The sequence below is a fragment of the Nyctibius grandis genome, chromosome 4 (assembly GCF_013368605.1).
Source record: "Nyctibius grandis isolate bNycGra1 chromosome 4, bNycGra1.pri, whole genome shotgun sequence".
Taxonomy (NCBI): Eukaryota; Metazoa; Chordata; class Aves; order Nyctibiiformes; family Nyctibiidae; genus Nyctibius; species Nyctibius grandis.
Window position 1 is genome coordinate 20,310,203 of NC_090661.1, and position 13,879 is coordinate 20,324,081.

Consider the following 13,879-nt stretch of genomic DNA (forward strand, 5'->3'; position numbering starts at 1 on the left):
ATACAAATAAAACAACTGTTGACAAACATTTGCATCTTTAATGCAAACTAAGGAACTGAGTTGATTTTATAAAATATTTTGGGATTTTATCTATCCTAAAAGCAACGCTGATCCTTGTTGCACAAAACTTGTTGCATTTACGCATTGTACCTATGTCACATGCATAAGACATAGTAATCCAGTAATTGTGAAACATTAGAAAGGACAGGCAGAAGAAAAAGCAACCTGGAGAAAAAAAAAGAGCAAGGAAAGGAATAGGTAAAAATGACAAGGAAAAAACAAATTTAGGTGAAGGATGCCCCTAAATCTCTTCTGTTTGAGATAAAACAATCCAGCAAATAGTGGGTGCCTAGACACACACTATCATCAATACATTAAATTTGGGGCTGATCAGTGTCATGGCTCAGTCTGATACAAGATGGTATAACTTGGTCCAGATCCAGCAAAGCCCTTGGACTAACGTTCAATTTTCAGCTTGCGAGCAGTTCCACTGAAGTGAAACTTCTTGTGACTTTAAGAGGTGAGCATTTGCTTAAACTCTTTGTTGGATAAGTACCAAAGAGTAATATTGCTAAGTTCAAATTCCTAAAGATCCTGATTCAGCTCTCAAAAATATTTTTAAACATTGGTTTAAAGCTCTTGCCCTCAATTAAGAAAGAATTAGTTTGGCTCTGGTTTCTTAAAGTCATGAAATTATCAGAAAAATCCTTACTCAAATCATTTGTCTCACATTTTCAGGTTTGTTTTTTTTTTGCACAGTTAAGAGGGCTTGAAACTTTTCAAAAAGTAAAGACAGAGACTCCTGTGTAGCCAGTCTTGTCCCCAGGAGCTAGTGTTAAAAAAAAGAAAAAAAAATTTAAAATAATCTATCCTAAGACTGATAAAAGCATGAGAATTGTGTAATTTGAATACACTCTGCACATTGCTCGTTTGAACCTTCAGGACAGCTGTCTCTTCCACTCTCCCATGATGACTTTACTGACCCAAATGGACCAGGATTACTGTCCTCTTGTTCTGGGGGACTCTTCTGCAATAAGGCAAGAGCAATTGGAGAACTGCATGCAATGCAGCCTGAAGCAAAGAAATGTTAACTCTGTCTGGATGAAGGAAATCTGCTTTCCTTTCACAGAATCACAGAATGGTTGAGGTCGGAAGGGACCTCTGGAGATCATCTAGTCCAACCCCCTGCCAAAGCAGGTTCCCCTAGAGCACGTTGCACAGGATCACATCCAGGCAGGTTTTGAATATCTCCTGAGAAGAAGACTCCACAACCTCCCTGGGCAGCCTGTTCCAGTGCTCTGTCACCCTCAAAGTAAAGAAGTTTTTCCTCGTACTGAGGTGGAACTTCCCATGTTTCAGTTTGTGCCCGTTGCCCCTTGTCCTGTTGCTGGGCACCACTGAGAATAGTCTGGCCCCATCCTCCTGACACCCACCTCTAAGGCATTTGTAAGCATTGATAAGATCCCCCCTCAGTCTTCTCCAGGATAAACAGACCCAGCTTGTCTTTCTTGAACTGGGGGCCCAGAACTGCACACAGTACTCCAGGTGCAGCCTCACCAGGGCAGTGTAGAGGGGGAGGATAACCTCCCTCAACCTGCTGGCCACAGTCTGCCTAATGCACCCCAGGATACCATTGGCCTTCTTGGCCACAAGGGCACACTGCTGGCTCATGGTGAACTTGCCCACCAGAACTCCCAGGTCCTTCTCCGCAGAGCTGCTTTCCAGCAGGTCAGCCCCCAACCTGTACTGGTGCATGGGGTTATTCCTCCCTAGCTGCAGGACCCCACACTTGTCTTTGTTGAACTTCAAGAGGTTCCTCTCTGCCCAACCCTCTAGCCTTGTCCACGTCTCACTGAATGGCAGTGCAGCCTTCTGGTGTATCGGACACTCCTCCCAGTTTTGTGTCATCAGCAAACTTGCTGAGGGTACACTCTGTCCCTTCATCCAGGTCATTGATGAATAAGTTGAACAAGACTGGACCCAGTACTGACCCCTATATCCCTCATACTTTTGTCACCACATTCTGCAGTCTCTGCATTTCATCTCACTTAAAATATAATAACCTCTCTCTCTTACAAGCAGTTGCTCAAGTAGCCCTGGGAGCAGACCAGTCTTCTGCTGGCTACAATATGTAGGGCTGAATGGGAGGAAATGAACTTCAGCTGGTGAAACAGCTTCTGCTGTAAACTTATGGGAACCAGTTCCTGAGATTCCCCTATCTGATTTAAAAGCCCTTTCATAAAGATATCTATCTAATCTAACATTTTTAAACAGATCTTTTCATTCATCCCTGAATTAAGAATAAAAGCAATCTGATAAAAAATACATGCCAAAGCAGAAGTAGTAATATATTGGCCTTGAAATATAGTTCTTTTACTGGAAACATTACAAAGACAAGGACTGTGTGTCATCACAAAAAAAAAGAAGGCAGTTTTTAACAGGCGCTCTTCAGAATAGGCTCCATGTTTCATGCTCAATTATCAGTTCATAAATCTAGAATTTCTTAGCTGCTAGCAGATGGGCAAAGGTCACCAAACAAGGACCTCATAAAATTAGTGCAATTTAGGAAATTAACAACAATTTGAACTTATTTCTTTCCACAGTACACTGGATTTTCCAGAGCCATTCCGCTTTAGCAAAGGGCCAGTAGAAAACTAAAACCCAGAAACAGCCAAAAAAAAAATTAACTTTCAACCACCAAGATGGATTATCTGCAAATAAACCTGGATATATTTTCCTTGTGGATTAAATTAAATAGATATAGTGATGTCCTGCACTTATATATAGCCTTTCAAAGTTTCCAGTATTCAAAAGTAATGCAAGCTTTAGGAAGGTTGGGGAGGGACCATGAATTTACAGCTAAAGTAGCTCAACCCCTTTCCCCATCAAAGGAATCAGAACTCCTTCAGGAACTACCAGGAAAAGCCAATATCCAAACTCACAGACCTAGAAAGCCTTGCTCTCCCACAGAAAATTGTAATACACGAGTACCTTGATTCCTCACTGCCAGAACATCCCTCCTTTGATTTCTATCAAATGGCAAATGGCAACGCACACTCAGCATCCTCACGACTTAAGTTCCTATGTGGGCTGACAGGAGTAAACGTTTCAAAAAAACTCAGTAACTAAAGTCAGGATCATAAATCTTTATTTTGACATCTTCCTATATGCAGTTTACTACCCAGAGAATTCGTCCTCCATTTTCAAACTGAAAAAAGATGTTTTAGTTCCATTTCATCCTAAAATAATTAGAAAATTCTACTCTGCAAGACAGAACGAAACAAAAATAAAGTGACAATAAGCAAGTTTCCCATCTTATGACCAACTCATGCATACACGCTGACAGTCTTTTGTTCATAATGATTCACCATACTTTTGTTTTCATATAATATACATGAAATGAATATCATCTTTTAACATCCCAAGTATGTATGAAACACCCCCTCTCTCTTGCCTGCTTTTCTGTCCTTACCTTCTTTTCAGTAAACAAACCAATCTTCCAGTCTGTCCTTAGGAGACATTTCCTGTTATCTCTGCCCATTTTCAAATTACAACCACAGTGATTCTGACCTTACAGCTGAGAAACTCTGTGGGAATTACTTTTAGTGAGAAGGAAGAACATTTTTTTCTATCATCCTCAAAAACCTCAGTCTCAAGGGTTTGGTTGAATACAATAAAATAATAACTTTTTGGACAGAATTCAAACATCAACAAGTTTAATTCAGTAATAAGATTTCTAAACATTTTTGAGTAAATGGCAACAGCCTGCCAGAATGGAAGCAGCTATGTTACATTAGCCACAGCAGACATCACTACTGCGTGACAACAATGTTGCTTTAATGGGCATTAAATTGACAAGATGCAGACATCCAAAAATAAAGTTCAAGTACCCAGGCTGTGCTTGCATGGGTTGTGCCCTTAAGTGATCTGTGTTTATCAATGACAGATTGTCAAAGATAGGAATTAATAAAGGAAAGCTACTGCTGTACTATACTGACCGAGTTCTGGTCTGGGAGAGCTAACAGAGTCGTCTTCTTCCTTTACCTGTTCCTTGACAACTGCGTTTAACTGGCACAAAGAAAGAACGCTTATTTAAAGGAGAAGTGAGTAGCTTCTCCTGGGTTTTCTGTACATGGGAAGCGTCACGATATTAGACTTGATATCCAAGCCAAAATATATTTACATTATAGTTGATCAAATCCAAGCTCAGCTTGAGACCAAATGTTAGCTGCGTCAAGGACCACAAAGATGTCAGGTCACAGAAAATGGTTTGCCAGAATTTTCATGACAGAAGTTAGAGTCTCAGAATACAAAGGGATGTGCAAAATGCTACTAAAGCCGTAAGTCAAATTAACTAAACAGTTTAGTTTTCCTGAACTGCATCCTGCATTCAATACCAACAGAATTGGTCAAAACATTTTCCATTTCCAAAACATTTTAAGAGAACATGGATTTTTGACCAAACGAAAAAACTTTTAAATTTTTTTTCTTTTTAATATAATAAAATGTCTTTTGATTATCAAAAATATAATTTTTTTCACCCACTACTTACTCCTCCATTGCAATAATGGAGCAATTTCATGCTTATAACAGTGGTTGGTTGCCACTAAAGTAAATTGCAGCAATGTAGAACCACCATTTTTCCATGTTATGGACTAGAGGGTGGAAAAAAAAATTTAGACTACAAATACTTCATCTCATCACCAGGACAAGGGAAAATAAGATCAAAGTGTGACAACTGAAGTTCGCTAGCTACTTCAGTGACAATGCATGGGACAGAGATGAATGTATTGTCATTTCCCGTCAGGGAACACGTTCTCTTTAACAAGAATTAGCAAAATCACTATTTTTCCCCCCCACAACTTCAGCAGATAGCCACACAAAGCCAGAGAGCAGTCCTGTTTAACATAAAGATGGCCTTTTACACAGCCTTTTACTGGTATGAACTGTACTTTTCCATTATGCATTAATTACCAAGGGTAATACAGATATCAGCACAGGAGAGAGGAGACAGCTCTGCCTCCTCATTGTGATGATTTTCACTTCTACCTTCCCAACCTGCCAAATCCCCAGTTCTCTGGGAGAAAACGTGTGACGCTTTTGCAGAGCTCAGCAAGCCAGGGATACGCAGTCTTCATAGCAGCTCTCATAAACCCAACTTCACTGACTTCAATAAAGCCAAAGCGATTTTCATCAGCTGAGGAACTGGTCTGACCCGTATAGAACAGGCTACTGTGCACAATAAAAGCCCAAAGGGTGAAACACTCTGAAACCCAAGCGCCTAGACATAGATAAGAGGTGAATTTCTAGCTCCTTTCAAATGTGCAACAAATTTTCATGGACTTCAGCATGGTAGGAACTTCCCTAGTGGCAGACTGAGGATAATTCATTGGCATCATCGCAGCTACACTGATTATTCCAGCTCAGGTCCCGTCCTTAAAATTATGTGGTTGCAGAGCATATATTCATGACCTAATCCATTATCATGGCATGGGGAAATGGAAGAAATGAAAGCAGCAGAAATGAAGATTTTATCACTTAAATAAAATTGAGGGGTGTTATTCTTTATGCTTATTTCAGTTATCATTCATTTCTTACCTCACAGACACAAGCAAGCTATTGTTCAACTTCAGTTCTCTCAGATTAGGTAGATAGGCACCTACGGGAACAGAATAAAGAATCACTTTGCAGACCTCGGAGTAGAATAAAGGAACCTTCTGACAATTATAAACTGAAGTATCTAGTTTTACATGCTTTGCTTACCTGTTTCTGCCAGATCTGTTCTGGATCTCTTCTAAGAAAATTAATGAGATTATTTCACTCAAAAAATATTTCACCCTTTGCATTTTTGCAACATATACGTATTTTCTGCATGACTACACAATTATAATTTTTGGAACTCCTCTCTGACAATTCTGATAGAGCACCTTTCCAGACAGACAATAACAGAAACTGGCTTGATGGGTGACTGTTTTCTTTGGTCTGATTCCCAACCCTTATTGACTATTAACTGAGTGATACTCTGAAGAGGTAAGGGATGCTTTAGAATACAGCATTCCATGACCTCCGATTTCTACACAATGCTCTTGCTTCTCTCCCTAAAAATCTTTTTCTACCTATTTAATGGCAAGTAGTGATGGATTTATTGGATACACAGCTAAGTTTACACTTCTTTAAAATGTAATGTTGAGTCAAACAACAAAAGCATTATTTCCCATGTCACAAGATCATCTTTTATAGTTCAGAGGTCCCCAAAATGCCACTTACATTTTGCTAAGCATTGCCTTCTCCTTTTAGTTTTCTGGATGTGACCCATTGTTTACTATTCAATTGTACAAGTTCCATATTGTAAAATGGAACTGAGGAAAACCTCAGTATTCTGTTGTTACTACTTTGATTAATGCTTTTTTCTATTCCCAAGAGACATTTGCCTTTTTGATTGCTTCTACAGGTATCTCTGAACCAAAATCATAGACCAAATCCCTCCAGGCTACAGAATAATTTGGATACAAGCTCAAGTCCCAGGAAACATTTGCTATTGACAACAGCAAACTTTTACCCATTCCCGTTAGCAGAGTTTACCCATGGGTGGTGAGCATCCTCCAGTATAACATGCAACCATGTAGAGGTAATACCAATTTTAGACAAACTGGATCATTGCTAAAACATTAAAATCTGTTCTCAGCAAATATTTTTATGAGTCCTCTGAGTAACCTCTCTCTGGCAAGGGAGATTTAGCACTGTCCAGAAGGACATCATTCCAGCTCTTTGCAAAGGATCAAAAGAAAAAACAAACAAAAAAGAAATTTAAAAAAAAAGACAAGAAAAAGGGAGCGGGATCTCATAAGCACACAAAGGAGGTCATGTTGTTCATCCCATTTCCCCAAACGGAACAAGAGCATTTATGGCAAAAACATTTTAATAAATCATGTTTTTGTAGAAGCATTATCTATATCCAATACTATTCGGGAGTGATCATAATCCATATACTGATCTTCAGGCTATACTGCAAATATGTAACTTCATGTCTTTGCAAAGCTCTTTAGAAAATATTCAAGATTCAAAACACAGTGTATAATTTTTTAGCCTTATTTTTTAATCATTTTGCATAATCCATAAAAATTGTAGTACAAATTATAACACACCATCCTCATCCTGCAGGGCATACTTCTTCATATCAAACAAGTTTTATAAAGTATGGCAACAAAATAAGTTGGAGTCCTGACAGAGGAGATACTAGGATCTCTGTGAATTATTCACAGCAGTCATACTAGCTACTGAGCAAAGACTTCCTCAGATATAATCCATGCACTAAGAAAACCCCCACAGAAAAAAATAAAAATCTAGATTAAAAAAGATTGTTATCATGTTTCTGATAAGAAACCTGAAGCACAGAGAGATGAAATTACTTCCCCCAAAGTGTTAAAGGAAAGAACAAGAAGGATGCAGTAGCCTCTCCAGTCCCATCACAGCAGCAGGTAATACCCTTGCCACGGATTCAACTAGAGGGGTTAAAGGGTCACCAAGCAAAGGCTACTGCAAAGCATTACAAAGCAAATGGGTTTTAAAAACTAGTATTAAGCAGAAGATTTGAATGAAGGAGGAGTTAAGAAGACTAGCTCAAGAGAAATGGAGAGACTGGCTCAAGAGCGAGCTTTCCACTGAATGCATTTAGGGTTGGTTCAGGCAAAAACCCAGCTATTAAAGGATTCAGAGGCAGAGTGACAGGCTGACGATACAATTTTCACATCTGGTTATTTCATTATTGTAACCCGATCCTTCACTTCAGACATTTTATTGTATTTGGGCACAATCTAGCCCTGGGAACTTGTAGAGTGTTAAGCTCTAATGTGCTGTTTACTAGACTGAAATAAAAGTATACTATGTGCAGCGGTACAAAATTCTGCCAACAAGATTTTTGCAATATATTTCTCCAATTCTACAGTTTCTTCCCTCCTTTGAGTTTTATATTCAATATGTAATTGTTCTTTGGTGCTAAGAATTCATTATCCATTTGATTTTGCTGGTTTTTATAATCCCAATTCCTTATATATAGAGATTGGAAGATTAAGTTAAGAAGAGAAAATTGTAAAATGAAGATGATAAAATAAGAGATCTATCAAAATGGAACAGTGTACTTCTAATTTTCTTAATTTTAACCCTCATGGCACCTTTCCTGAGAGCAAGAACGCAATTTATTCTTATATTAACATAACAATACTCTAAAATATCAACAATATTAACTGCTAATATTAACTTTAAAAGTACAAACAATATATTCCTCATACTGAAACTGCCTTCATACTGTGTAATTTTCATTTTTAAAAACAAGAATGGTCCAGAAAAATGCTGATGATCACAGTACAAGGCTGAGAATTCAGAATGGTGAGCAATGTTATCTCCTCTGTCTACAATTCCCTTGCACTAAATACCCTTTTTGTTATATGGGTCTGAAATTACTAACCACCAACAATGTGCTAGTGTTAAACTATTCTATTGTACTATCCCAGTGGAACAAAACTAAATGAAGAGCAGAAAGAAATCAAAGTGTAAGGTAGGCAAATAAAAGCGATACATGCATACTCAACAACATTGCCTTAAGTGCTGCACTTCACAAGCAGGGTAGCAATGCAGATGTCTTTCTGAGCTTCCTTATTACAGCAGGTGACATTTAGATAACTGACTAGGAGTAAGGAGAAAATAGGCAAGATGCTGGTTTTATTATATTCTACAAGCTACAACACTTCATTTATAACATTCGTTTACATTATGATGTATTCTTTAGGTAGCATCATATATCTTGTTTTTCTGTTGTTAACAGAAAATCATCGTGGTTTGACTTCTTATGTCTTCTGGAATATGGACTAGTGAAAAACATACACAAAAGAAATTACTGACAAATACTTGTGTTGGCGTCAGGCAACCTATGTGTTTTGTTGATCCCACAGTACAAAACAGGCATGTGAACACAGCAAGAGCAAACTGATACATAAATTTAACAGGCTGTTTAATTCACTTAAGCTGTGTTTAATCAAGTAGGATACATCATCTTGATGTTATTTCCATGCATGTTCTAAATGTGCATGTTTTGTACATTTCTGGTGTGAATTGGGCAACGCAACTGGAGATAAGACCGCAGCACTTGCAGGCAAACCCAAGCTAGCTGTGGTCTAGCTACCTGAAATGAGAATCTCATAAAAAACCACATCAGTGCAGGGTTTAACATAAGCTCACTGCCCCAGTACATACTTGTGACTCCTGGAGAGCCTGCCCAAGCCCTGCTGCAGCAGGTGCTGTGGCACCTTCTCAGCAAGGCTTGTCAGTACCAGCTAAACCAAGATCAGCGTGGGCAGGGACGCACATGTTGGACTCACGTCTCCAACCTCCACGCTGGCTTCCTGACCATGCAAGCACCTGCTGCTGTGACGGTGGCTGCCAACAAATATCTCCCGGGTTCGCATCAGAAATACCGACAAATAGAGCAAGGGGAAAGAGAGACAATGATCCTATGTGAAAAACAACGTGTGCCTACTTCTGAACCTTTAGCAGAGCTTTTCCTCGATAAAATGCGTGCAAGGGAAGCGGCAGTCTCCAGACACGTAATCAACTTAGCCTGGCCACCAGCAGGCAACAATTCAATAAGTAACAGCGAACAGCACTGTGGGTAACTTGATTTGTAGCTATTAAAATTACTTAGAAGTAAGAGAACTAGGTAGTGTCTTAAATGACTCTATCCCACCATTACTTTCAACAGGAATTTCTGCAAGCCATTCATGAATGAGGTCCCAGATCTGTCAGCAATCAAAACCGAAGGGATAAGCTAATGAAAAGGAAATAGTCCATCTGTTTGAGTATGAATTGAAGCCTACATGCAGCTGAAGAGAACAGAAGCCGAGTCCAAGATGTGCAAAACTCAATACAAGACTTGCCAGGGCAGTTCAGTGTTTTGCCTGTCACTTAGCAAGGTGCACTGAAAACAAACAGCCAGAGATTTCAATAACTACCCCGAGCCCCGCTAAGATTCAAGCTCTGGAATGAAGTCTTTCCTTAATTTTAAAATTGACCACATGAAAATATTTTCATATCGGTCTTTTCGTGTTTTAGCCCACACCCTGTCCCTAAGAAATGTAACTGTTCCTCCCCACCATGTCACGCCATTTGTAGAGGCTGACCTGACAAACTAGGAAAGGTTAGCAGGATGGCGCTTTAAAGTTTACCACATCCCAAAGCGGAATACTCATACGAAAAACTCAAGCAACGTGTTTTAAATCACTCTGGAAATCTTGCTAAAGGAGATGTAGGCCCTCAGTGCTTCTGTTACAGTCTGTGTATGGCTGTGAACACTGAATTTCAGAACACTGTTTCTCAAGTGGAAATTGCAGTGTAAATTTGGGATTCGAGTCCTGCAAGGTTCCAGGTGACCCAGAGTTATGTGCAGTCTAATAACCTGCAACTCTTTCACCTGGCCATTTAAGAGCTTGCACAGCCTGTTTTATCTTTACCCATAAAACCAGTTAAAACAATATTGTTTACTGAGTGTGAACTGATCATCCAAACAAATAATTCCTTGATGAAAAAAGGTGCTCTTACCCACCTTCTGCAATTGAGGAATACAGTGAGAGCAAGGTTAAGTGATTTAATATGGCTATAAAGAAAGTTAATTAGCCAGGTTCGGAATGCAAACAGAAACATCAAATTGCAGAGTGGTCCAGGCTGGAGTGGACAGCTGGAGGCCTCGAGCCCAGCCTTCTGCTCAGAGCCAGGTCTTCTGTGAGATCAGACCAGGGTGCTCAGGGCTTCACCCAGCCAGGTCTTGAAAACCTCCAAGGATGGAGACTCCAAATCTCTCTGGATACCCCTATTGCTCAACTGGAGCTCAAATGGAGGAAAAGCTTTTTCTTCTGTCACACTGGAACTTTTGTCATTCCAGCTGGTCTGGTTCTTACCCTACTCCTTCCCTCAGGCTATTTATCCAGACCCCTGTTACTAGAGACCAGATCAGCAGCACATAGTTTCAGGGGCAGGCAGCGAGGAGCAAGCCTGACACCTTCAACAGCAGTCTTGGTTACACCATTCACATTGAAGGTGCAAACTGTCCTGCAATACCCCTAAAAATTTAGGCCTCACTCTATGCGCCTAAAAATCAGCTGTCATGAGAAAAAAAACTGCAAGGAACTGATGATCACTGGAAACATTAAGTGGCAAACTTTCTGCCTAGCCACCTGCTGACATTTGCAAAGAGATTTTCACAGGGAGGAAATTCAGAAATGCACTTAAAAAAAAAAGACAGAAGGGAATTCAGGAGGGTCTTGATGCTCTGTTATTCTCAAAAGTAGTGGGGACCTGTAGCTGTGGTCTTTATAGCCCTCAAGGTCCAACTCTTGGTGCAAACAGTGGGACATAAACAAGATGGAAATTGTTTGCAACATGGGAATAGTGCGCTATATTCTGTAAAAGTTGCAAAAGCCTAACCACAGGGAGCCGAAAGAAATGGATTTATTCCAGTAATGGAAAGGAAAGGGAAGTATGAAGTGAAAAAGGTGAAACATTTTGCTAGCTTGTCACAGCTAATGTAAAATGTCATAGGAATGCCAGCACCATTTTTGAGCATTGTAGAAATGGCATAATGAGTTTTTCTTATCAACTGGAGGAAACATGACTAAAAAGATTATGATCTCTGAAAGAAATGGACATGGTTTACCTTAAATTATCAATTCCCTATCAGAAAGAGACCTATTTATGAAATAAACAGAATAACCAATACAAAGAGGTTATACAATTAAAGACAAAAGCCCCCTTCACTGTACTTGCTTAACCATTCTTGACAAATCAACCTCGAAAGACCCACTGAAGCTAACTGGCTGTTACATTATAGTCACTTGCACATGAAAATGAACTGCTTGGCTGAAAATACCAGCACCCCTTTTTGGGGACGTGACTCCTTTGGCACAGAAAATACTACCCTGCAGTAGTTACTCAGCTTCAACATAGCAGAAGATGGACTTGGTTGTGATGGGAATCGACACGACAGAAAATGACTGCTAGTACTAGAAAAAAGGAAGGTTTCATATTCTCAGTGTTAACTCTGCTATGGAGGGAATTCCTTTGGTATTTCTTTACTTCCTCGGTGCAGTGATGATCACACAGAAACAAATCACAAACATTAGGGCTGTTTGGGGCTCATCAAAATGACGTATCTATAAGACCTTCCTTAAGCTCATCATCCAGTACTGCTCAATGCAGCACCACAGGACACAAAGACAGGCTGCTGGCAGCATGAGCAGCCTCATACCACTAGTGATTTCTCAACAACAGGGGAATCTTATAGTGGAGAGAAACTGAACTTTGGCTACTGTTTCGCTAGAGTAGTGCCAAGTACTCTAGAGGGCAAGGTAATCAGTAAATGCTCATTTAGTGCCTAGAGGCATATTATTCAAGAGGAATTTGTTCAAACTAATTGGCTTTAGACAGAAGTGATGTCACTCATCCCACTGCCATAGTTTTCAGTCCTATTTGGAGCCTCACAGAAGAAAACAGAGATCAAGGAGTGAGAGGTACCAGGGAGATCATGTTTCAAGAGCTCTTGACCAGGACAGTTCTTTACCCTGGCTGTTGTTTTTCGAGTTCCCAGTCCTGCTTCAAGAAATGGTAAAGTAAAATTTGAGACAGTGAGCAGAAGACAAAGTGTTTTCTTACCAAAGTTTCCCAAGCTGTTCTCTCTTGTATCTACTTGCATTTCTAGAGCCTTCACTTGCTGCAGATCATCTACTCCTGTCAAAACTTTCTGTAAAGATAAGCAGAGATATATGTGTAATCTCATGCAACAGACCACAAGACACAGGAGCAAAAAGGTATAGAAGGGTTTTCATCCAGTGTCTTGTCAACGTATACTCCAGGTCAAAATGGCTAGACATGCGATCACATTAAAATAAATTTAGTATTCAAAGATCTTTCTTCTTCGTAGCTCTGAATTATTCTAGTCTCACATTACTTCTACATTGCTTAAACAGTCAAGGCTGAGGGTTACATTCAAGCTGCCAAACAACAACAGACCTACATGCCAATTAACTTCATTTAAACAGTACGTCCATGCTTTAAGATTTGCATAAGTCTTGTACTAATCCTCAGCAGATAGGAAGTGTTACCCTTAAGTGTCACCTGTAATCAAAAAGGCACTAGGTAGTAAAACTCAAGAAAACATACTGTTTAGACTTTTAACCCAAAACCACAAAAAGGAAACATGCTTTTAGCTCAAGCAGCTCACTTTTCTGAAAGAAGACAACACTAATTACAAGAATTTCTTTGAAAAGATCTAGGCAATGAAAATAGAAGCCTCCAAAATCTTCCATTATTTTTGCAAAATCTTAGTAATAATAGGATCAACCACTGCATTAACCAAGTGTGTGTGTGTGTGAATGCAGGATCTTTCCTATCTTATCACAGAATCTTTCCTAACATCATAAAGTCTGTGTTGATACGTACATGTAGATTTTGCCTTGGCAGAGGTAAGCAGGAGTACAGAAACAAGCAGAAGGTATATGCAGAGGAGAGAGGGAAGCTCTAAGACAGCCAGTGAAAACTACAGCAAGGCTGTGAAGTCCTAAGATGCTAGGCTGCAATTTCACAAGCAGCTGAAGCAATCTTACATTACCACTGCTCTCATCCCCTCCTCCTTCTTGCTATAACTCAGCTCCTCTCCCCCCATCTTCCCTCATCCAGGCTACATGTCTCACCACCTCCTTTGCATCAGCTTTGGGTGCTTAGTGGATCCTTCCATGCATGAATTCAACAAAACAGACGAGGAGGGAACTGTATCCTTTCTTCCTGATGGGTTAGTGGTTCATGGAGGGGTCTGAAACACTCCTTGAGAGATGAGAAA

General features: G+C 39.7%; 1 protein-coding gene across 1 annotated transcript in view; it reads right to left on the reverse strand.

Moving 5' to 3' along the window:
* LRRC56 (leucine rich repeat containing 56) overlaps nucleotides 1-13,879 on the reverse strand; it is a 54,334-nt gene that overhangs the window by 31,513 nt on the left and 8,942 nt on the right. Inside the window, exons 2-3 of the mRNA XM_068399878.1 lie at nucleotides 12,697-12,784; nucleotides 5,599-5,659 (exon numbers count right to left, since the gene is read on the reverse strand). Coding sequence (XP_068255979.1) covers nucleotides 5,599-5,659; nucleotides 12,697-12,784 — 149 coding nt within the window. The remainder of the gene's footprint in view (nucleotides 1-5,598; nucleotides 5,660-12,696; nucleotides 12,785-13,879) is intronic.